This window comes from Trachurus trachurus (assembly GCF_905171665.1).
Source record: "Trachurus trachurus genome assembly, chromosome: 20".
Lineage (NCBI taxonomy): Eukaryota > Metazoa > Chordata > Actinopteri > Carangiformes > Carangidae > Trachurus > Trachurus trachurus.
Genome location: NC_139911.1, coordinates 4,855,263 through 4,879,353, shown reverse-complemented (window position 1 = coordinate 4,879,353; position 24,091 = coordinate 4,855,263). Strand labels below are relative to the sequence as shown.

General features: G+C 46.5%; 1 protein-coding gene across 3 annotated transcripts in view; it reads left to right on the top strand.

The window, feature by feature from the left end:
• Positions 1-518: 518 nt before the first annotated feature.
• Positions 519-24,091, top strand: part of nrp1a (neuropilin 1a) — a 69,838-nt gene continuing 46,265 nt past the window's right edge. For all 3 annotated transcript variants that reach the window (XM_083995622.1, XM_083995621.1, XM_083995620.1), the window contains exons 1-4: positions 519-671; positions 2,055-2,591; positions 3,713-3,887; positions 22,805-22,986. In XM_083995622.1, coding sequence (XP_083851748.1) covers positions 2,525-2,591; positions 3,713-3,887; positions 22,805-22,986 — 424 coding nt within the window. In that variant the 5' untranslated portion in view covers positions 519-671; positions 2,055-2,524. The remainder of the gene's footprint in view (positions 672-2,054; positions 2,592-3,712; positions 3,888-22,804; positions 22,987-24,091) is intronic.

Sequence of the window (24,091 nt, the reverse complement as noted above, 5' to 3'; positions counted from 1 at the left end):
GTGGGTCTGGCAGGGACTCAAACCCTCTGCATTTGCATCAAGCAGCGGAGGAGCGGAGAGAGAGAGCGGTGTGGCGCACGGAGACAGAGACGGGGAGAGAAACTTAACGATAGACCTGTAAGGACTTTGCTTTTTTATCTGCATTACTGCCCCCCCTCCTCCTCCTCCTCCTCCTCCCTACCTTCCTCCCTCTCTGACATCTGTGGGACTGTGTATTTTTACCTTCTCTCACCGGCCGGGACCTCATACTTTGTGACAGCGCTGAATGGGAGGGAGCGAAACGAGGAGAGACGCGGAGAGATCAGCGGGGAGGAGATTAGTCTGTACGCGGAGAGGAGAGTCGGTCTCCCGGCAGCGGCTGTGCGTCTTTGCGCGGTAGGAGCTCCGGAGCGGGTTGGACTGGTGCTTCTACCCCGGCTTTAAACTAACAACCAAACACAAAAAAAGAGGCAGAAAGAGAAAGATCGAGACAGAGGGAGGGAGATAAGTTGATTTGGTTTTTTTTTTGTTTTTTTGTTTTTGTGGCGGACCTGGAGGAGAAGAAGATTTGGTGACATTTGAGGAGAATCGGAGGGGAAGTGTGTCGGATCGTCCACTCTGCTCCTCCACGCATGCTGGAGGTGGAGGGAGGAGGGCTGGATGCCTGCGGTCTGCGAGTCCTCAAGGCGCAGGTGAATGCAGCTGTTTTTATTTGACTTATAAATGCAAAGAGGAGAATTAAATTAAACACTGCTGCGTTAGATTTCACTGCAGATTTCAGATCTTCTTGTCCATTTTCATCACATTAGACTGATATGACCCCATTTTTGGTTTAAACTCCATTTAGATTTATGTTTTTATGAATGGTATAAATTAATATTTTCTCCTAACTATGCGGTGTCTTTTTAGTGCAGGATTTTTGCGGTGCACACAAACACACATACATACGCGCGCGCGCCCCTGCTCCGGTGTTATTCATGCAGTGTGACCCAGTGAGGGCAGCCCGGAGTGAAACCACCGAGGCTATAAAAGCTATAATTTACGCTTTAATTGATTTTCCCTAAATTCCGGAGTGTCGGTTTTAATGGTGTCACTGTTGTGGGGCAGGTTTTAAACCGTCGGCGCATCTGGATCATCAGCTGCTGCTGCTGCTGCTGGTGCAGGAGAGAAATCGACTATTTTCTCTTCTTTAGGTTAGGTTTTTTGTCTGTTGTTGTTGCTCAGGGCCCAGAACAGAACAGAACAGAACAGAACAGAACAGACAGTGACTGCAGCAGCACTGTAACTTGTCTTGATGGGCAGCTCCAGTGTGTCATATTATAGTCCTAATAATCAGTCCCAGACAGTGGCGGAAGGAGGAACATCCTGAGGAAACACTCACTACTACAGCATTCCTCATAATCCACATGTAAAAACTGTTCAAAGTCCAGATGTTTCACCAAAAATAACCTGTTTATGTATTAGGTTTAGGTTGTGTTAAAGGTTGTGTGGTGTTGAATATTCCTGGAGGGTCTCCTGTCGTGTGACTACAGCTTCCATTAATGTCTAACTCCCTTTTTTGTGAGAGAAGATAGAGAGAGAAGGAGAAGGAGAAGGAGAGAGAGAGGGAAGGAGGGAGGGAGGGGATAGAGAGAGAGAGAGAGTGAGTAAAAGAGAGAGGGAGAGAGAGAGGGAGTCATGTCACTTAACGGACTGCTGGTGCTCTGTGACTCAGTGTGCAGCTCCGCTTACATATAAAGACACGGGGCTTTTACCACTTCGGTTGGCTATTTGTAATCAAGCCAATCATAAAGCTCTCCGAGTCCCCGGCCGCTCTGAGCCTATAGAAGAGGAGCGGTCACAGGCCGTAAGGGGGTAAGGGGGAAAGGAGAAGAGGAGGAGGTGTAGATAGATAGACAGATAGATAGATATTCGTGCCTTTCTATAGTCGGCAGCAGCGGTGGTGGTGGTTTGGTTTGGACAGATCGGGGGAATGTCCAGTGCGCACGGCGTCAGGCTGCGTTCATAACCTGCTCACATCTCTCTCCTGTTGTCTTTCACCTCCTCATCCTCATCCTCCTCATCCACATCCACAGCAGCAGCAGCCACCACGGATTATCTCCCGCATTTGACGGAGTAAGGACGGTCGGAATCGGAGTGAGTGAGTGGGAGATTTCTTCGCGCTTCTCGGACTCCTTCTTTGGAGAGGATATGGCACGGACGGCGCTGGAGAGGGGAGCGCAGCAGCAGCAGCAGCAGCAGCAGCAGCCGGCGGCGGCGGCACAGCAGCAGCGAGGAACCAGGAGCTGAATGACAGGATGCCCGAGACCTGAGCCCCGCTCTCAGATCAGATCAGCCCCAACTCCGCTTAAAAAGAAGGAAAAAAAGAGAAAACAGACTCCTTCTGCTTCTTCTGCTTTATTTATTCATCGAAACGAGAGGAGAAAAGAAGAATATTGGACCCCCCGAAAAAGAATCTTTCGAAAGGAGTTTGGTTTTGGAGATTTTTTTTTTCATTTTTCATTTTTTTTATGCGTAATTTTATTTTTCTGGAGATAAACCAAGGATGCATTGTGGATTAGTGTTGATCCTGTTCATGGGAATCCTCTTGGCTGTCAAGGCTTTCAAAAACGGTGAGTGTTGACATCTGATATCTGTTTAAATTACGCTTTTCTAACTAAAGCCCGGTATTGTTTTAAAAGATTAACTCCCTCTGATCTCCGCTGATCTCCGGGTAAACTCGCAGGTCGCTCACCTGATCGTCCTGCCTAGTGCCTACACCTCCCCCGTTTCTTTCTAAAGAGACGCTTTTACGCCTTTATTGCACGTTTTGAAATATTCCTTTAATGCTTTTGTTTCTGTTCAGTGAGTTTATTATTAACACATCGTTGCCCCCTTTAAAAGCCCTGTTGTTAGATGTCTGGATTTGTATTTATTCACTGCCTCTTACAGAGTCTTGTGAGACTTTTACCATAAATTATTTTTGTTATTTCAGATTTTATTAAATGATTAGAATCGGGTTTCGTTCATCTCTCAGTCTTAGAGCTACTGGGGTTGTTGTGTATTTCCCAGTGAGTCAGGCCACACGCTGAACTTCCCCAAGTTCCCTTTCCCCTTTAGTTTCATTTCAGCCTCGCGTTGTTTTCTCCTTATTCTGCTTTATTCCCAGTTAATACTGTAGATTGGTTGTGGGTTTTTTTGTGGAGGTGTGCGCTCAGGTTAGAGCAGCAGATGGTTCGGGCTTTTGTAATAAAAAGGATGAATACAGGCGCAAATGAGGATGAATGTGAATGGCAGCAGCAGCAGCAGGCCTTTTATTCAATTGTGGATGAAACAAAGTGTTTGAGCAGGTTTAGAGGAAGAAAGAAACTCTCCTGTAGTTTGTTGGTGACTTTGTGACTTTTTAAAGTTTTCCCCCCTCGGACCTTTTTTATTTGCATTGTTTGAATTATGCATCAACTCAAACTGAAACCTGCTGTTGTTTTAGTGGAAGGAGCCAAAAGTGCTTCATCATGATGAAACTCAACAAATCTCTACTTCATGATCTCACTATAAACAATACCCCATTATCATATTGATATTATGAATAATACAGAATGGAGAAGTGCATCTAAATCCCTATACATTATGTCTTGATAGATAGATAGATAGATAGATAGATAGATAGATAGATAGATAGATAGATAGATAGATAGATAGATAGATAGATAGATAGATAGATAGATAGATAATCATCTCTCTTTATTCTCTGCAGACAAATGTGGAGGCAACATCAGAATCTCAACCGCCAACTACCTCACCTCTCCCGGATACCCCATGTCTTACCCCCCTTCTCAGAGGTGCGTGTGGGTGATATCGACGCCCGCTCACCACCAGCGGATCCTCATCAACTTCAATCCGCACTTCGACCTGGAGGACCGGGAGTGCAAGTGAGTGCAGCCAGCAACGCATGAGTTTTTGTAATCTGTGTAATCTGTGTAATCTGTGTAATCGCGTCTATGAAAAGCAGCTGTGTTGTCTTTTCTCTTTTGTCTGATCTGAAGTCAGCACTGCTTGTTTGATGTGGGATGTGGGTGAGAAGTTGGTGTCACATATTTTTCTCTTTTTTTGCAACCAAATGTAAAAAAAAAAATACAACAAATTAGATGATAGAAAGTCAGCTCAGAGCTCAGAGCTCAGAGCTTCAAGGAGAAGCTGTGCTGAATAATTCAACCCAAACATATGCTGTTCACACACCTGCAGATTTATTAATATTGCATATAGTGTGTTGCTTCTACATACAGCTTTCTGTGAGGTTTATTGCATGCATGAATGTGTGTGTGAGCGTGTGTGTGTGTAGTAGTGATGCTCACTCCCTCCCCTCCCTTCTCCGTATTGCACATGAAACTGCGCCATCTAGTGTCGGCCCTGCTCTGCTCTGCTCCGACCGGCCTGTGCTGCTGATGTGTTCCCGCTCTGGCACTACATAGGGAGGCAGGAATGTCTCACTCCTGCCATTTGGTTTTGGAGTGTCCTCGCTTCTCGTCTTTGCAGGATGAAGTCACATGCAGCCGGGGTATAATACTGATCTGAGTTACAGTATTTTTTTTTTTATTATTCGTTTTTTTTGCTTGAGGAGCCAGAGCCCCATTAAACATTAAACTGCAGCAGTTTTACACACTACAAGAAGAAATGTCCCTCTTAATCACCCATTTTATTTTCATATTCCCTCTTTAAAAAAAATCCCATTAACTCTCCAAACAAGTGAGTGAGTTCCTTCCTTATTTAAAAAAAAATGATTCACCTCCTCAGGGGTCAAAACACAAGGTGGACCTGTGAGTTACAGGTCGACACCGATCCTTATTTGGCCGGCGAGCTGCGAGCTGTCACATCCAGGCGAAGGCTGAGCAGCTAACCTGTTGTCAGAGAGATAGTTTAAGCTGATGAAACCGGAGACAGACAGTAATGTGATGAGCCTGTGTCAGTGCGCTGCCCCGAGGTGCATGAGCCCTGCCTGCATGGGCAGACAGACAGCCAGCTCTGATTGTGTGTCTGTGATTGTGCGTGTGTGGTTTTATGTGTGTGTGTGTGTCTCAGCTGTTTGTTTACGCTGCAGGGCTCAGGAGAGTACAGGGCTTTGCTGGATCTTGTTACTGTATCCCCACCACCCCTCCCTCCCTCCCTCCCTCTCCTCTTCCCGTTCCACCCCAAAACCGGGGACCTTACGCTTCCTTTGTGCTCGGTGAATGGCCGTGGTGTACGTTTGCAGGAGGGTTTGGTCCTTTAATCCCAGATTTCAATCCCACTTTAACCTTTTCTTTATTGCTGTCAGAGATTTATGGCCCAGGGGAGGAGGAGGAGGAGGAGGAGAAGGTGTGGGGTTAGAGGGGGGGTTTAGGGTTAGCTGTGCTGCTCTCTCTCTGTTCCTTGACTCTTCTTTTTTTGGGGTCTAATTTCAGCACCAACGGGACCGTTAAACTGTCCATGATCCTCAAGTCAAGGGGACACGAGGAGGTGGGGGCAGCAGTAACAATGCTCCAGCTAATCAAATTAGTCAGGAATGAGTTTCCTGTGTCTAAACACACACACACACACACACACAGTAAAAAGAATTCGGTCCCTGCGGGGGAAAGGAAGGCAGCGTTTTTGTGTTGTTTTTTTTTTTCCCAGGTTGAGTGGAGAGCGGGCTCCGTCGATGTATCATTTCCAAATTAGCTCTGCTCTTTCATTCAGCAGCCACTGAATCTGCTGATTGGCAGCTAATTGGCTGTTCATAAATTTGTTAGCAGATGAAGTTTAGTGTTTGCATCTGTGAGCATCTTTCTCTCTCTCTGTCATCATTTGTGCATATGTTTCTCTGCCTGTTTGAACTGAAGTCTCTGACTCTTGTGGGTCGTGCAGAGGAAAGCGGCGGGGTCACGCTGACCTGCAGCTGTACTGTACCGCCGTTCACCGTTTCATTTTTTAATGTTTGTGGTTTTCACGGGACTTTAGTTCCACTTCACAATTCAATCCACTGAGCGAAATCCATTTTCCATTTCTCCCCCCTCCCTCTCTCCACCTTAATTTCTTTTAAATTATGGCACTGTGGAACATGAGGGCGGCTTATTGTGTTAATCGCTGACAAGGCATGTCATAGGTAACTCGATTATAAGCAAGGGAATAGTCACTTATGTATCAGCAGACAGTAGTTGGGTTTGATTTGTTTTGGGCCCATCAGACTCCCAGTCGCAGCTCCACTCCACCAAATCTGCCCTTACATAATGGAAACTGATGAGAGTCAGAATGGCTTCCTTATCTGATGGACTGGCAGAGTGGGTGGAGGCGCAGGGGGAGGTGGTGGGTGGTGGTGGTGTGGGGGGGGGCTACAATGCATGCTTCAGTGCACCGCCTTGCAATCTAATTAGTGGGCAAATGGAACACATATGCACCACATGTTCCCCAACATGGCTGTTATCAGCAAACCAAACAAGAAGCACTCAAAGTGGAGCTCGTAAAAAGAAAAACAGCCCGAGTCTGGTGGAGTTGTTGTTGCACGTGCACGCCGCTCCGCTCCGCCCGCTGCCCCTCGACAGGTTTGTTTGGGGAAGTGCAGAGGCCTGTATCCTGAGAACTCGGAGGAGGAAAACACTTCATCACAGAGATAAGGGGACTAAGTGAGCCCTGTGATTCTGAATGCACAGCGTGTTTACCTTTCACGCACCGCTGTAGACTTTCACAGAGTGCAAGAAGAGAGAGTTTCAGGAGTGGAGGGGAAGGGAGAGGAGAGGAGGGGGGACCGGCCCACCCTCGCCGCCGCTCTGGCAGCTAATGAAGTTTGAGGGGGCGAAAGGCGCAGCCGGCATCAAGGCAAATATTTGAAGTCAATTCGCTCTGAGAATCAGTGGAATGCACAAAGCTAAGCTCAAATGAAAACTGAAGTAAATAGATACGCTTGTGTTGCACCCGTTCTGTTCCTCTGCTATCTGATCATGGCTCTCACATCTGAAGGGGGGAAGAAATTTGAGGTTTCAGTGGATTTGGATCTTAAACAAGTGGCGGGACACGAGGCAGGTCAAAGGGGCAGTCGATCTCATTTGTGTAATGAAGACGCAAAACTTTTTTTTACGGGTGTATAGCATCACGGAGTGGTGGAGAGTTTCCAGAGTTTTGAAAATCCACTCACTCACTCACACTGGAGCGTTTCATCCTGAAGCTGCAGGCTGCACTTCTCTCTCTCCACCTTCTCCTCTCCTGCTGCTGACTCAAAGAGGGGAGAGCCGGCCTTCTGTAGATATGATGTAGCCGACTCCTGACAACATTATGAATCATTGATGATATCGGATTTGCTGACCAGACCAAAAAGAAGAAGTATAAGGGAAAAAAATCATAGTTCCTGTACTTCTCCGAGCTCTCTGAACTCTCAGTCAGTCAAGGCTGCACTGTTTGTTTTGGGAGGAGCAGGAGAGAAAGAGAGAGGGGTTAAAAACAGAGGGGGAGAGAAAGTGGCTCTGTTTTTTCTTTCTTTCCCGGCCCTCCCTCGTTTCTTTTGCCCCTCTCTCTGGATGGATGGATGGTATTTTTTGGACCTCACAGAAATTCCACGGTGACAGTCTGAGCAGCAGATGAGATGTATGGCAGGGTGGTGGTACTAGGCAGGAGAGATATTTGAGGAATGCCTTCCCAGACACCCCCCCCCCCCCCACCTCCCAACTCCCAACTCCCCCCTTTCTCTCTTTGAGGGGGAGATTGTGCAGAAAGTCTGTTGCCCCTGCCACACTGCAAAAATCAAAATCTTTCCAAGAATATTTGTCTTATTTCTTGTCAAAATGTCTCATTTCTAGTCAAAACTAATCTCTTTCCATAAGACGCATCACCTAAAAAACTTACTTGTTTTTAGATCATTTTCACTTGTTTCAAACAAATTTTCACTTGAAATAAGTAGAAAAATCTGCCAGTGAAAGCAAGTTTTTTTGTGCTTGTAATAAGGAGGAAAAACTTGCTCCACTGTCAGATTTTTTGACTTATTTCAAGTGAAATATGCTTGAAAGTAACTAAACTAAACTAACCCTAAGTAAAAAGTGTCTAAAAACAAGCTACTTTTTATGTGATGAGTCTTATTGTAAGTATAATGAGATTTGTTTTGACTAGAAATGACATTTTGACTAGAAATAAGACAAACATTGTTGGTAAGATATTTGAGTTTTTGCAGTGCACGCTTCAGAAGTCTATACAAGAGCCCCCCTGCTTGTCGGAGCCTGTAACCCAAAGCTTGGAAAAGCACCTTTTTCCTCTTTTTTTTAAATTGTGGTCCTCTCCTCTTCTCTCTCTGTGCCCCCCCTTCTTCCGCCTGCCCCCCCTCCCCTGCTGAGCTGCCCCCGTGGTGCTGCTTGGCCTGCTGGGAGGGCAAACATCCCCCACTATGTACCCTCTACAAAAGACATCCTGCCCCTACTGGCATTCCTGAACAGGCCGGGACTCCAGAGATGACTAACAGGAGCTGGATGGGGGGGGGGGGGGGGGGGGGGCGGATAGGATGGCATGGGGTGAGGGGGGGTATTAACCTATCCTGGATCTATAGTTGGCCGTTTCCTTTGTCATGTGGAATCCCACCAACTCCACTCATGTGGTCGTAGCGCACAACAAAGAGAGCCACCTGTTCTTAGGAAGTGAGAGTGGCCAGAGGAGGCGACTTGGACACTTTCCCATAATCCCCTAGTTCCCCTTCCACCTGAATAACAGGCAGAGAAAGAGCAAGGCAAGGCAAGGCATCTTTATTTATATAGCGCATTTCATACCAAGGCAACTCAATGTGCTCTACATAAAGACAAAACATTAAAAAAAGAAGCATAAAACTGAATAAAAACAAACAAAACACTAAAAACAGGGGTAAAAGCAAGAGCAAATAAAAGTAAAAGAGCTCAGCTATAAGCACGTGAAAAGAGAAATGTTTTTTACCTGGATTTAAAAGTGCTTACAGTTGGGGCTGATCTCAGTTCTGCTGGTATTTTGTTCCACTTGTGTGCAGCATAACAGCTAAATGCTGCTTCACCATGTCTGGTCTGAACTCTGTGTTCCACTATCTGACCTGAGTCAGTAGATCTCAGAGCTCTACTGGGTTTATACTCTACTAACATGTCATTCATGTATTCTGGACCTAAACCGTTCAGTGATTTGTAAACCAGTAGCAGAACTTTAAAATCTATTCTGTAGCTGACTGGGAGCCAGTGCGGTGGAGCGCCACACAGCACGGAAAGGAGGAGGAGGAGGAGCAAATAAGGAGAGATGGGGCTGCGTGACCATTTATCAGCCGTTGTCATGGAGGGAAATAAATACGGCAGTAATGCAAGAGGAACCTTTTTTTAAACGTGGGCCGGTGGCGGTGGCGGCTGTTAAAGACGGGAAGTGCTGTGACCCCTGGAGGCCGAGGACAGGAGGGTGGTAGGGGGGGGCATGGATTGTTGGAGATACTTATGGCCTGGTTGGTAGCGGACATTTATTTCTGTTGTTGATATGTACTTCTGTTCAAAGTGAATGTCAAAGAGAGAGAGAGAGGCATCCATGCTGCGGAGAGGAGTGGGGAGTTGATGGTTGGTGTTGAAAGTGACGCCTCAAAATAGGCGCAGCAAAATAAAGAGCGCCCGGGGCGACACCACTTCTTTTAACTACCGGGTTGGACAAAAGCAGCTGAAATGATGCACCTGGTATTTTCCGGCGCGGCGACGCGTCCCGCAGCTCGCAACAATGGAAATCAAATGAAAAATGTTTATGCGTCTTGTCAAAAACCCACACCACCGCCACTTTGAATATATTTGGTTTTGTACTTCACAGACAATTACAGCGAACCTTATTTTGTCATCGCCGCTTGTGAAACTTTCAGAACAAACGTTAAACGCATCTCAAATGTCTGTTTTTACCTGCTGTCATCATCATCATCATCATCCACTCATCTCTGCTTCCTACCTGCACGGCCGAGGCTTTAATGAGCGGATTCAAAGGGGATGAAAAGCTGCAGCAAGCTGATAGATGTAAAGTGTTCACCTTGTTAATTAACCAGAGGGCAGAGAAGACAGGACAGCAGACAGAGATGTTGCATCAGAACGCTGTTGACCTTCACTGTCATTACTCTCTTTCTTCTCCTTCTCCTCCATCTCTTTTAAACATAAAGCGCTGCTTCCCGGCTAATGAGCAGGATTAAAGTAGGTCTGCGTGCATGTGTGCTTGCAGCCATGCAGTAGCCACCTGTGTGTGTGTGTGTGGGTGTGTGCATGTGGGTGACCGTCAGGTTGAGGGTCTTTTTTTTTCTCTCTCTCTCTCTTCTGCTTCTTCATCTGCCGGTGAAGTGTTTCACCTTGGCCGCGGCTTGGAAGGGCAGTCTGATTGAAAAGCTTTCTGGCCGTGGCATCTGCCATCCTCCCCGCTGCTCTGTCACCGCTTTGATTCATGCACAACCTGACCACAACCGGGAGGCGAGCCACTCTACCTCGCAGCGGGAGGGAGGTCCACTTCACAGCAGAGGAGGAGAAGAGAGGGGGAAAAGAGGGAGGAGGAGGTGGTGGAGGAAGAGAGAAAGAGTCGAGGCCTGTGCTCATAAATAACCCGTTGGATTTCGAGGCTCACATCACGTGTCGTCGTCGCCGTCGTCGTTCGGCCTGTTTTGTTTTTTCATCTCGATGTGGGAGTTAGCGGCTCGTGTTTGCCAGGGGATTGAGTGTCACTAAGCTGTTTCTGGCACACGGAGGGTGAATTCCTTTTTCCTCTTCTTCCTTCTTCCGCTCCCTTTTTTTTCTTTCCAACTGCTCCAAAAAAAAGAAAGAAAACCCCAGTACAAGCTTCCCTATATGGAAGTTTCTTGTGGACCGGAGCCGCGGGCCACACAGCTTAGAGATGTCAGACGAATCCCGCTCGCTTTTTTTGCTTTTTTTTTGCTTTTCTTATCCAAAACAGATTGCTATAGAGACGCAGCAGCCGTATGGAGCGGCTGGTGATTAGAGGACAACAGTTGGTAATCTCAGCTCTGTATCTGGACACACATCTATTGACTGTAAGAGAAATTCATACTCGCTTTTTCCTTCCAGCGCCGACAAATAAGCATTAAACACCGAGGCTGTAATTCAATTATGCGTTTCTGTTTCCAAAGGACAGTTGGCAATAAGAAGCCCCCCCCCCATACAACCACCACTACCTCCTCATCCACCCTCCTTCCCTGTCTCTGCTTCATATAATATAATTAGCAACAGGTTTTCCTCTCTTGCCTCCCTTTTCTTTTCCATCAAACGCTGATTTCTCAGTTTATGGGGCTGATGAGAAACAAGAAAGTGAATAAAGAGTGTGTGTATGTGTGTGTGTGTTTCAGGGGTTTGATCTCATACACTTTCACACACCGTCTCCCAGTGTCTCAGTTGTCCAACACCTCCCAGAGGAGACGAGAGAGGGAAGAGACGAGAGCGAGACTCTTCAGCTGAATTGATGAGTCGGGGGGAGTTTGTGGACACTTTAATACGAGCGCGTCCACGCCTGTCACACGTGTTTCCTTCAACGCTTTAACCTTGAATGCGGCTCTTGATTTTGATTGATGTGGCCGTGGTCCTGTTTGTTGCCCTAACGCCCCGGTGCTTACAGATTCTCGAGGGGTGGCGGGCTTTACTCAAACAATCAAGCCGGTCCCCAAGGGAGCTCTGGGTGAAGAGAAGTTTGTTTGCGGTGGCTGAGAGGGAAGCTGGTGGGTATAGGAAGTAAAAAAAACCCAAAAGAGGCTCCTGTCTCAGCTCCCAGATCCCCCAAGGGGTCATTTTCGGTCAGTGTGTTTGCGCTCGCCGGGGGCCCCGCCGCGGCCCGCCGCTGTTCCTCCAACCACTCAGCTCGGCCTGATTCGTCCGTAGCGAAGCAAAAGCAGACAGTGATTGATGGGCCGGTACCCCACTGCTCTGTGATTGAGTTAGAGCACTCACAATCCCCGGCTTTGTTTGCTCTTTGCTTGATCTCGCTTCGCTAAATTGGCGACATTAGTTGTGGTCTTTTTTCCTCACAGCCACCATTTTTTTTCTCACGGCTTTATTTCTTTTGTTATTTGACAGTAATTGTAAAAAACGACTGTAAATTCAGCCTGGAGGCAACGCTGTGTGGCATTATCACAGCAGGGCGGTGCTCAGAGTGTTATTAGACGTCTGTATCTCTGAGACCGACTGTCCAGCCCCCCCTTTTTCCCCCCATGATGACCACCGGCCTACGTATGGGCGAGCGACACGAACACAACCTCCCAGAGGATTTGACCAAGAAGAGAAAGGGAAGCGATACACTTCCACCAGACGCTCGGCCTCCAAGTTGGCAGGGAAGTTTAAATGTGGGGCCAGTAACTGGAAGAGTCACCTTGCCCTCCAAAAATGCTGGCAAGAGCCGCGGCCCCGGCCATCAGCACTTAGATCGGCCCCCGTAATGCCAAGCATTCAGCCGCTCTCCGCCCGAGATGCACCGCTTGGCATGCGGCCCTCGGCTCGCAGCATGGACGACGGACTGTTTGGCTTTTAAAGTGCTGCATCACTGGAAAATCAAGAGTTGGGGGAGAACAATGCAGCCGTCAGAATGAAATAAAGGATGTGGTCTCTTTTAACCACGGGCTGATTCACATTGTAAATATGTGTCCACTGCTAAAACCCGGCCCTTGTTTATTTCCATTACCATGATTATCCCCCTTTTCCTCTTCCTGTTTGCAGCCACAAATAGCCCCCGTCTGAAGGTGACAGTGTGGTTTAAGGTCAGGTGTATTTGCTGGTGGCTGTTTGTGAGCATTGTGCACACTGAGGAGGACATTCCCACTCCTCCTCTTCCTCATCCTCCTCCTCCTGCTCTTCCTCTCTCACTGTGGGGGCCTGTTCACAGTCTCCTCCTGTTCGCAGCCAAGTGTCCGCATGTCCAGCCAGATGACCGGGTCATCAGACTGCTCTCTAACCCCCCCCCCACCACCACCACCACCACCGCCACCACCACCGCCTCCACAGGCTGCAGGGAGGAGGACAAAGAGAAGAAAGACGAGGGAGAACGCCAGCGGGGTGGGGTGGGGGGGGCAGATGGGGGTGTTTAATTGAATAATTCCCAGTGCAGTTATTACCACTGTTGCCCTCGAGCTTCCTCTTCAAATGTAGAAGAATCTGAGAGCGAGCGAGCGAGCTTCACACCACTGAACCCTCGGTGTTGACGACAGTTTGCCAACTCCCTCTATCAGTCGTTTGCACCATTCCTGCCTTTTGTTTTGGTTCCTGCACCTACTGTACAGGCGTTTTTTTAACTTCTATCTCCCTAAACAGTTACTCTTTCTTACTTCCTGCCCATTGTGAAGAGGAGAGAGTCAGTTCTGGGCAGCACTCAAAGCTTTACCTCTGGTTGACCTCCTCCTCCCTCCTCCCTCCTCCTCCTCCTCCTCCTCCTCGGCTCCTCTCGCCGCCACTGACTGCAGCACGCTCTTCGCTCGCTCATTATCCGGCGGGGAGCGCCACGATCTCCTCGCAGCAGCATCAGACAAACAGACAGCCGATTGTCTGCGTGATGTTGTGGAGTGCTGCATATTGTCTTTTATTATTGTTCAGCCCGCGTACATGAAGTCTTGTAGCGCTCGTTTGATTAATTTTAGTCCCATGTGAAGTTCAGTGGGTCACTGGCCCGAGGTTGTTAACAATTATCTCTATGTTTCCTAGCGTTTCTCCGTGTCACATGGTTCCCGGAGCGCCGTCATGAGCAGGATATCCAGATATAGTCTGACCCCCTCGGAACACATGCACCACCTTATTTTTGTGTGACATACTCACAACAAATATAAAATGCTTATAGCTTTGATAATTTAATGATAGTAATTCATAATGTTGCCCCTCCCCCACTGAAAACCTTCGTTAAACTCTGCTCTGAGCGTTCCACCAGAGCTTTAAGATCTGTCTCAAGTGGAGATTGTAAACCTGTTAAATCATGGAACAATCTTACCAACTAATCTGAAACTTTGTACAGACTTCAATGTTTTTTCCCGGGAAGTCAAACAATGGATCCTAAGAAATCAGTCATGTCATGTCAGCATTAATCATTAATCATGAGCCTAAATTATTTTTAACCTTGGCAAAGTGTGAAGTATTTTAATAACTGTATGTTTCTTTCTGATATGAAATATGTCTTGAGTGTTTGTGATGTGTGAGAGGGTGTATTATGCACATGTGTATGGATGTTTAGAACGCTATGTAAATTGATCATTCTTACCTTTCTATTGTTCTTATTCACCTGCCCAGGGACTATACAGATGGAAAGTAGCTAATAAGCTAAATCCGGTACAAGGCATCTCTTCTCATTTCGAGACTAATGTTATTTTGTACATTGTCCCTGATACAAATAAACGTATTAAACTAAACTAAACTAAACTAAACTACTCCAAATAAATGGGGTTCTGTTCTGGGACCCTCGGCCTCCTCCATGCAGGAGTTTGTTATCAGAGAAACAAACACGGTTCTCTCACCAAACATGTGCATGTGTGGCGAGCAGGGCCACGAGAGCAGCGAGGCGACAGTGTGTTCAAAGCCTCAGCCCCCCTCCATGCCATACCTACCCCCACCCCACCCGCCCTGCCTTTCTCCCAGTGCCCTGTTATTTTTACCCTTGACTTCTCATTGTCGTAACGACGGCGTATCATCTGAGCCGGGCCGCAGCCCCCCTGTGGAGGACTCTCTCCTCGCTCACCTCTGCCTGCCCCGCGCTCCTGTGTAATCAGAGATCCTCTCAAATGTCAAGGTGGGACAAATGGGAGTCATTCCCTCCTGTAATGGCCCCAGAAATGGGCTGGAGTGCTTCTCTCACCCTCCATCTCTTGGCCTCTTCCTTCTCTGACAAAACACACCGGCCTTTCCATCCTTTTGATCTTATTGCATCGCTTTCCTTCCTTGTTTTTCTCAGACTTTTTTTTTTTTTGTTGGCCCTTGAAAAATCACATCACAGAGTTTTTTGCCTCTTTTATGATGTTTAAGTTTTCAGAACAGGGTGTACTGTAGGTACGTACGAACCCTCTCAGCCAAAATTACTATATAATAAGACCATTTCAACGCTGAGACTTCACTTCTATGAAGCGTTTCTTAGAAATTTAACCCTGAGGGTCGTTGGCTTCATTTGCAGAAGCATACATCCACAGCCTGAATATTCATATCTGCAGACCGAGATACGTTCGGAGCTCCGCTTGTACGAGAAGCAATTTCATTTCCGAAGCTCACATAGCAGGAAAAAGTGCTAAATGTGTATTTCCATTTTGCCACTGGCACTTTTATATTTAATTTCACTTATTCTCGCTGCAGTTATGATAACAAGATGAGCTATGGAGAATCTGAACCAGCTGCAGCTTCTCAACTTTATACACTGATTAAAAACTCTGTATGGAATTATTATTGTTGTCATTACTATTATTATTGCCTCTAGTTTTGTACAGATGATATATTGGCACAGTTTGTATTTTAATAAATGCTGATGTCGAATCATATTTCATTGAAATCGGATGAAATATTAAACCCAAATATTCAGCGGGGTATTGTAGGAATATATTAACAAGCATTTATTGTTTTATGAAGTCAGCTGAGCGATAATCAGCAGCTCATTTGCACTAATTTCCTCATTACCTGACTGTAAAATCACAACTTTCTGACACGTTGGAACAAAAACAAACCCGGTTTTACACTAATCATCCTCTTTTAACCCTTTATCTGCCAAGTAACCACATGCAGTAACATATTTTTGACAAATAAAATACGTTATTTAAGTACCTAAAGTTAAGAATAAGTATTTTTGAAATATTCCTTTAACTTTATTAAAGCAGAAGTAAGCGATCCGGTCGTTTTGGCTAACTTCTTGTCAGCCGATGGAGTTAGCAGTCCCCGCCCTCGTCCCTACGTCACCACATTCACGCGCATCCCTTGGCTACACACACAGAGAGGACCGCCCCTTTATGCCGTTCTCTCTCCTCATTGGATAAAGGTTGTAGGATACAAGGAAAGTTTTCTCCTCGGCTTACAGCAGAGCAGAGTGACTGACAGACCCGTGTTTCGGACCAAACACTCTATAAGTGATTGCTGTTGGAAGATATAACTATTTAAGACTTATATTAACACAAATATTCCGCTTACTTCTGCTTTAAGGGTAAAAAAAACACATCTGGTCACTTCATTGACCTTGATTTGCTGCAAATAATCACTGAATAAGGACTGAAATTGAAATGAGTGGCGTATAGGGTTAAGAAATAAATGGATTATATCTTATCACAGCTGGTTTGATATCTTCAGGTCTGCTGTGTTGTGACCAAGTGGCTAACGACTGAAGTTTCCTCTGTAATCACATCATCTCCCCGTGACCTACTTGTGTTTATCAGTTGTCAATTTTAATGAGGGGAGTTGATCGGGACGGCTGGGAGAGCGCAGTCACACACACACACACACACACACTCGCTCTGGGGAAACGAGGAGTCAGCTGAACAGACTTACTGTATGTCCTACATGTGAGGTGGTCGTCCCAACAACAACAACCACCTCGAGGCAGAAATCTCCCTCCGTCTGTCTGTCTGAGCTCATGTTTCAGGATAAAGGATTATTGTGTGTGTTGAGAGGGAGAGAAAGATGGAGGGGGGCGGTGTGTGTGTGTGTAGGGGGGGGTTGTATGTGCAATAATCGAGCCTAAATAGCTGAATTCATTAATTTGATTGTTGGCGACAGCAGACCTCTCGACAGTGTAATTAGGAAAGCTAATGGATGGAGGCACGTTGAATCCATCAATGCTAATGATAATTGCTGTTTAGGAAAGCGAATATGCTTCACAAACATGTGGCCGAGGCCGCTGCCGCAGGAAAAAAAAAAAAAAAAAATTAAAAGCAGCCCCATAGCGTCTAAAAATATGACAGTGCTGAGTCGACCCGTTGCCGTTGGGTGACACCCAAAGAGGCCCGGCGACGGGTGCAGCTGGAATATCCATCTTTTTTATCTTCCATGCATCCATCCATCCATGTTGTAGTGTGGTGGCGAGCAGAGCAATCACTCCCTCCTCCTCCTCCTCCTCCTCCTCTTCCTCCTCCTCTTCACCAACCACTTCTGAGCCCATCAGCTCTGATTGGTCGGTGGTTTATCCCACTCAGTCGGCGTGTCCCGAGGCTCTTGCAGTAATTTTCTGCAGATTCAGAAGTGGAGACTCTTAAAACAAAAAAAAAGTCTCCCAATTCTTTTCAGATTCTGTTTTAACGACACTTTTTTTTTGTTGCCTTCAATAAAAATCTTAATGTTGGGGTTAATGTTCGTACAGTAGTTGAGGACCTGCTTTACTGCTTTTCTTCCTTCCCTTCCACTTGTCTGTCCAGTCGAGCTGCATGATGTTTGGGTCATTAGCTACAGCTGTACCGGACCCGAGCGAAGAAGGAACTTGTTATTCTAGTTCAGGTTAATGAATGTCACATGGAAGAAGAAGAGGAGGAGGATGGGGGGTGGGGAGGGAAAAGCGGAGAAAGAGATCGTTTTATTTCAGCGATACGTCCCCTCCAGGCTCCGGCGAAGGGAAGGGAAGGAGTAGCTATAAGTCGGGAGCTCAGCTTGTCTCGGGGCCCCTTTCTACAAATGTTAATGATGTTTTGCCGGAGCCCCAATGACAGTTTGTTAGCAGAGACTCCTCGTTAACCTGTGGAGTCACGGGCTGGAGTTTTTTTTTCCTGACAGCTGACAACAAGTTTTTAAGTTTTTCCCCTCAGGGTGGGAGGGGGGAAGGGGGGAGAGCTGTCCCGTGTGTGTGTGTGTATGTATGTGTTGCTAAGGCCTTTTCACCTGCGTGTTGCTGTTGTAGCTCATGTAGAGATGTTTTGACATGTTGTAGGTGACATGTTTTGGTGCCGCGGCGGCGAGTTACACAGTGACAAGCTCCGAAAGAGAAACGTCAGGCGTTTTCTTTTTTTTTTTTTTGTTCCGTGTCACGACTGAAACCAAAGAGAGTGATAGCAAAGACAGAAAAAGAAAAAAAGAGCCTCTTGTTCTGGGGTTTTCCCGCCGAACGCTGCAGCTTATAAATGGTCTGATTAAGAAATCTAACCAATTGTGCGAGGCTTATACAGTCTGTCATAGTGTTATTCCATTGCCTCAGATTGTATTGCTTTTGTAGAACCATATCAAGCGGACGTTTATAGAGGGAGGACAGATTATTTCCATGGGAAAGCTGCAGGCAATATAACTGTTATATTGTTAGAGCAGCGGTTTGTCGCCTTCTCTTTGGCTTTGCACGGAGGCCTAATGTTCTCGTTTGACACTGGCGGATTGCTTTCTCTCTGTGCCTGAAGAAAGGAGGCGAGCTAATACATTTGAGTCGGTGAAGCGAAGGTCGTTGAGAATTACATTCACTCCACCCCCCTCTCTCACCCCGCCTCGCACCCTTTTTTTTTCATCCTCCCTTTAATTTCCCCACTGGGTTGGCAAACCGTTTTCACTATTAGCACTGTGGTAGGCAGTTCGCTGTGTGTTGTGGCGTACTGACAAGCCCACCCAGACCCAAAGCAGACTAGACAGATAAATAGGTGCGTGGCTCAACTGGATTGTATTGTCATGAGGAATAAAACCAACAACAGCAGCGGTGATACGACGTTCACCACGCCACCGACTCCTTAGAGGAGGAATCTTGAGTTGACGTGACGGGTCAAGACGAAAACTATATGGGACCACCCAGGGTTTAAAACTAGGCTGCGTTCATGTTCTATCTTCCATGGTTTTAGATAAAGCTTGTTTTCCCCATTCAAGTCCTCACAGGTGTTTAGAGCTCCAGTTAACACGAGCTGGCAACGCGCGGTTGATCGTTTCGGAGGCGTCAAACTGCCTCGCCAAAGCGTTTCCCCCTCCGTAATGTCTTCCAGATGATAAGAGCTTGGACGCCGAGCGTGTGCAGAGTCTGTGGAGTCCTGGCCGACGCGCCGCTCGTTTTCGACACAAATAAAGAGACGTTTTAAAAAGGTGTTATCTGTCTTTCAGCCTGTTTTTGCACATCGAGGACCCCCCAGGGTGTATTCTCTCTTCCCATCTGCATCCCCCCCCACCCCCCTGCTGTGCTGCCTTCACAGGGTCCATCCCATCTGATGATGCCACAGAGCAAAAATGCAATAAACAGCTTTTCTGGAGGTGTAACGAGTGGAAATAGAATAGAAATATTTTCTCTGAGGGGTGAGGCTAAATGAAAACATGAATTATTTGGCTTCTGTTCACGTGCACACTCATGGTTTGGCTACATGCTAAACCGGGGATGTTGCACAATGCACATAATGATCTGCAGGTCCCTGCACGTTTGCACATGCAGCATATCGTGCACTTGCTGGGCTCCTTCAGCTGTGCTGCAGCTTGCTCCTCTCTCCTCCTCCTCCTCCTCCTCCTCCTCCTCCTCCTCCTCCTCCTTCATCTCAGTGATGCATCTCAGCATCAATTTTTTAGGCGTCTGGCAATGCTCAGCTTTTGGCAGTTGCAGGGGAGGAGTCAGATCGCTGCAGAGACACAGACTCTGAGGTGAATTATAAGTCTGCTGATAGAACAGAGCAGAGCCACAGAGAGATTGATGCTCTCCGTCGTGAGCTGTGAATCAGGAGAGGAGAGGAGAGGAGAGGAGAGGAGAGGAGAGGAGAGGAGAGGAGAGGAGAGGAGAGGAGAGAAGGAGGGTAGAAGGAGGGTAGAAGAAGAGGAGAGGAGTTGATTCATAAATAGATAAAACATTTAGGGAGAATCTCTCCCTGCTGCATCCTCATGGACTATTTCTCAGTGTGTCCTGATGAGCTCTGACAGACAGAAACATACGACATCGACTTTATGTGAACTGGAACTTCTTCTCCTCTCATCATAAATATTTGCTCTGGTGACTAAACTAGACAATGACATCATTACAACAGAAACCCGATGCTGGCTTCAGGGGAGCCCTTTAAACTAAATTATGGCCGGTTAGCCGCAGAGCAGGAGGGAGGCGGGATAACGCTGTAAACACCATGTGAAGCTGGTGTGTGTGTGTGTGTTTTTTTTTTACAGAGCTGTAGCTGATAAAGTGGCTGAAACAAAGCAGCACTTGTGGAGGAAACCGAGCTTTTGGAAAAAAAAATAAAAACACAGCAAAGAGAAATGAGGAGAAGCCAAACAAGCGAAGAGGGGAAGCCGGGGATGAGCTGAGCTCATAAAGAAGTATTAAAACGTATGAATTCAACAGAGAGAGAGAGGGAGGAAGCAGTTTCCAGACAGTGTTTGATGAGACTTGTAATGAACGTCTGTGCAGGAGTGGAACAAAAGGCTGGATATCAGACAGCAGCTTCCTCCTCCTCCTCGCCACGTAGCCCACCTTTAACCCCAAGACCATGAAAATTTAAAGCAGAGACAAAGCAAGAGGAGACACCTGATGCATGCCGACAGCTCGCATCACCTCAGATCTGAACGAGTGAAGTCGTCACAGTGCTGCTTCTGTCCGACTTCCACTCCGTCTCTCCATCACTGACACATTTGGAAACCCACACCCTCCCTCGGCTCCCTGCAAATCCCCTCCAGTGATTACATTTCTGTTTTACAAACACGTTTTTCTATTTTTTTTTTTTTAAACGTTGAGGCAGGTGAAGGAAAACCGCTGCTGTAAGAAAACAGAGCGTGTGGATACATGTCAGGCCCCCCACCTGAGGGACTCAGCCCACCCCCGAGCCATCATTCAGAGCGTAAATCGCCTTTTTGTGCGAGATCCTGTGAATTAAGTGCGTTCAGAATCGCTAAAGGAGCTCTGATGTTTTGACAGTAATTTGGGAATCAAGCAAAAAGCCGTGAAAATAGGCCCCCGATGCCCACGGGGCACATAGTTTCTGAGAAGAGTATGCATGCGTGTATGTGTGTGTCTCTCCACACCTGTTGCACATTATACTTTACATACATTAGAATTAATTTCGGTGCTTACTTAGCGTGTGTGTGAAGTGCATTTTTCTCCTGATGGAGATGGAGCAGCAGCAGCAGGTCATCAGGGTTTGGACAGGAACATGTTCGTTAAGCCGCCGAGCTGAAAAACTTGGCGGGAAGCGACGTTATGGGCAATTAGGAACTCTGGGAAACCTGAACCAAAAATCTGCTTTTGGAGTGGCGCTCGGCCCCGTCACTCACAGTCAAAACACAGCACGGAAAAGTCATCTGAACCCACACACACACATGCACGCACGCAACACACACACACATATGCGGGCAGTGGAGTGCATTTTAATGTACACACTTTACAAGTTTCTGAAACACACAGAGTGATAACCAGAGGCTGTTTAGACCACCCTCATTGACCAGTCACTCCGATTTTCTACTCTAGCATCTTAAGTTTCTCTTGCCAGATTGGGTGTGTGTAAGTGTTTGTGTAAGTGTGTGTGTTTGTGTAAGTGTGTGTGTGTGTGCGCGTCATGGCTCGTGTTCCCAATCCTATTTCAAAGCTGTTTTCCTCTTCTGCTCCCAAACTCTGCACCGACTCAATTAGGCGGCTGCTCCCTTCGATAGCCGTGGGTCTGAAATTCCATTTGAATGCGATGTTTGAGTTTGTGTGTGTGTGTGTGTGTGTGTGTGTGTGTGTGTGTGTGTGTGTGTGTGTGTGTGTGTGTGTGTGTGTGTGTGTGTGTGTGTGTGTGTGTGTGTGTGTGTGTGTTTAATAGCTTTACCACCTGCTCTGTCTATACCACCTTAAGCCAAAGGCCAAAATATAATCACTTTCAATTCCCGTACTCTCTTATATAGAGTCACACATATATACAGATACACACACATACGTACACTTATCCTGTGGTTGACAACTGTTCAAGCTGAAGTTCAGTAGTTGAAGCAGTTACGTAAAGCTGACCTCGGTGCTGCTGGGAGTACAAAACCTCTGCAGTGTGTGTGTGTGTGTGTGTGTGTGTGTGTGTGTGTGTGTGTGTTTGTGTGTGTGTGTGTGTGCCAGGTCGATATAATGAAAGCAAAGCCTGCCCACCTGTTCTCTGAGTTTTAACCTGAGACCTCATTAGAACACAGTGTTTTATTTCCACTACATTACCTGCACAATATGCTGTGTTGCTCTGTCTGCTCCTCTGAGTATGAATGTATGTGTGTGTGTGTGTGTGTGTTAACAGCGTATATGCACAGTGTAAACAACACTTCTCCTTCTGCATGACAACGCAATGAAGTTAAAGGGATAGTTCAACATTTTGGCAAATTGGCCCATTTGCCATAATCGCTATAGTAATAGCAGTAGGTTTGTTACCTTTATTTGTCGGTGTAAGATGTTTTTAGAACGGCGGAGCAGAGCCGTGAGCTGCTCAGAGCTACGCTACGGAGGCTCATGGGATTTCTTGGTTTCCCTCATCAAACTCATCAAATACACAATCCAACAACTCCACAACACTCTGGTGGACAAGTTGTGACCTGCACATTCACCACGCTATGAGATAATAACACAACGTTACAGACAGAGTTGTTTTAGAGGGAAATTCATGCAAAACCACTGATGTGCGTTGCCTGTCAGGGACAGTTTTTCAGCAAGCAGTCTCTGTATTTACCTCTAAAACAACTCTGTCTGGTAACGTTGTGTTATTATCTCATAGCGTGGTGAATGTGCAGGTCACAACTTGTCCACCAGAGCGTTGTGGAGTTGTTGGATTGTGTATTTGATGAGTTTGATGAGGGAAACCAAGAAATCACATGAATTTCCGTAGCGTAGCTCTGAGCAGCTCGCGGCTCTGCTCCGCCGTTCTAAAAATAGCTTGCACCTACAATTAAAGGTAATAAACCAACTGCTATGACTACAGTGATTACAGCAATGGGTCAATTACTACTTAACTATCCCTTTAAGTTAAAAACCAAACCTAAAACCTGCTTCTCCTCTCTTCTCTTTTTCTGCTCAGGTACGACTACGTGGAGGTGCGGGACGGCGTGGACGAGAGCGGTCAGCTGGTGGGGAAGTACTGCGGGAAGATCGCTCCCTCCCCGGTCGTCTCCTCCGGGAACCAGCTCTTCATCAAGTTCGTGTCTGACTACGAGACCCACGGAGCGGGCTTCTCCATCCGATACGAGATCTTCAAGACAGGTGGGTTCACTTTTATATCCTCACCACACCAAAAAAATAAATGTCAACATCATAAATGTGCCAGCTTGGTTAACTCTGGGGGGGAGAAAAGATAAATCCTCCAAGATTTAGAGCCACGTTTCTCATGAACTGAGTGAAAGAGACAAGAGTTAAGACTCATTTCAAGGTCCATTTAGTAGCTCACCTGCAGTTTTCCATTTACCAAGCTGTCAGTGAAGGGGAGATAATCTGAGTACTGTAAATACTTATCTATGCTGTCATAAACTGCAACTTCCCAGCCAAAGAAACAACTTCTACTTGAAGGAGCACATCCTGTTCTTCTTCTCCCACCAAAGACGACTGATTTATCGATATTTAAAGCAGCTCTCGTCTTAAGGTTATAGAAAAACATCGCATCAAAGATAATTTTGCTGCAATTCGTCTTGAGCTGAATCCATCACAGCGGCACAACGGCACAGCGGGACGCGGCGAGAAAGCTGGAGAAATCATTCTGATAATGGGGCAAGAAAGAGCCTCTCTGTCTAATTTCATGGTTTGTTTGTGATTTAGTCAAAGCACCAGAGCATCAAATTATGCAATCACAATATGGCGAGCAATATGCTGCATTCACAACCAATGAATCATAGTCCCATATGTTCCATAATTGTCGCAATTTTTGTCTGATGTGAATTATTGTACAATAAGCAAGGGCATAATTGTGCTAAACTTTGATTCAAGTATTGCTGCTTCAAGTGTTGGATTCTCTCGTCAGATGGTTCATTAGAGACACACACACACACACAGCCTTTAAATAAGAAGTCAGTACTTCCTGTGACTTTATGATGTCACAACAAGGCAATCACCAAGCCCCGCCCACCTGGAGCCATAATCCAACACGTGCAGAATTTGGTTTCTCTGAGTGCTTTATTCTGAAACCTGCTCTATTTTTTTAATTAATCGCTTAGGGTTAGGGTTAGAGGCTCCGAACCTCCTCTCCTCTGATTGGCTGACACTGACCTGTTGTTGAGAGAGGATAAGGAAACTACAGGATGCTTTTTTGGCTGCTTAAAACCAGAAATAAATCTTCAAAAGCTTTAATAGGACTCAAGTCAAGGAAATAATCCAA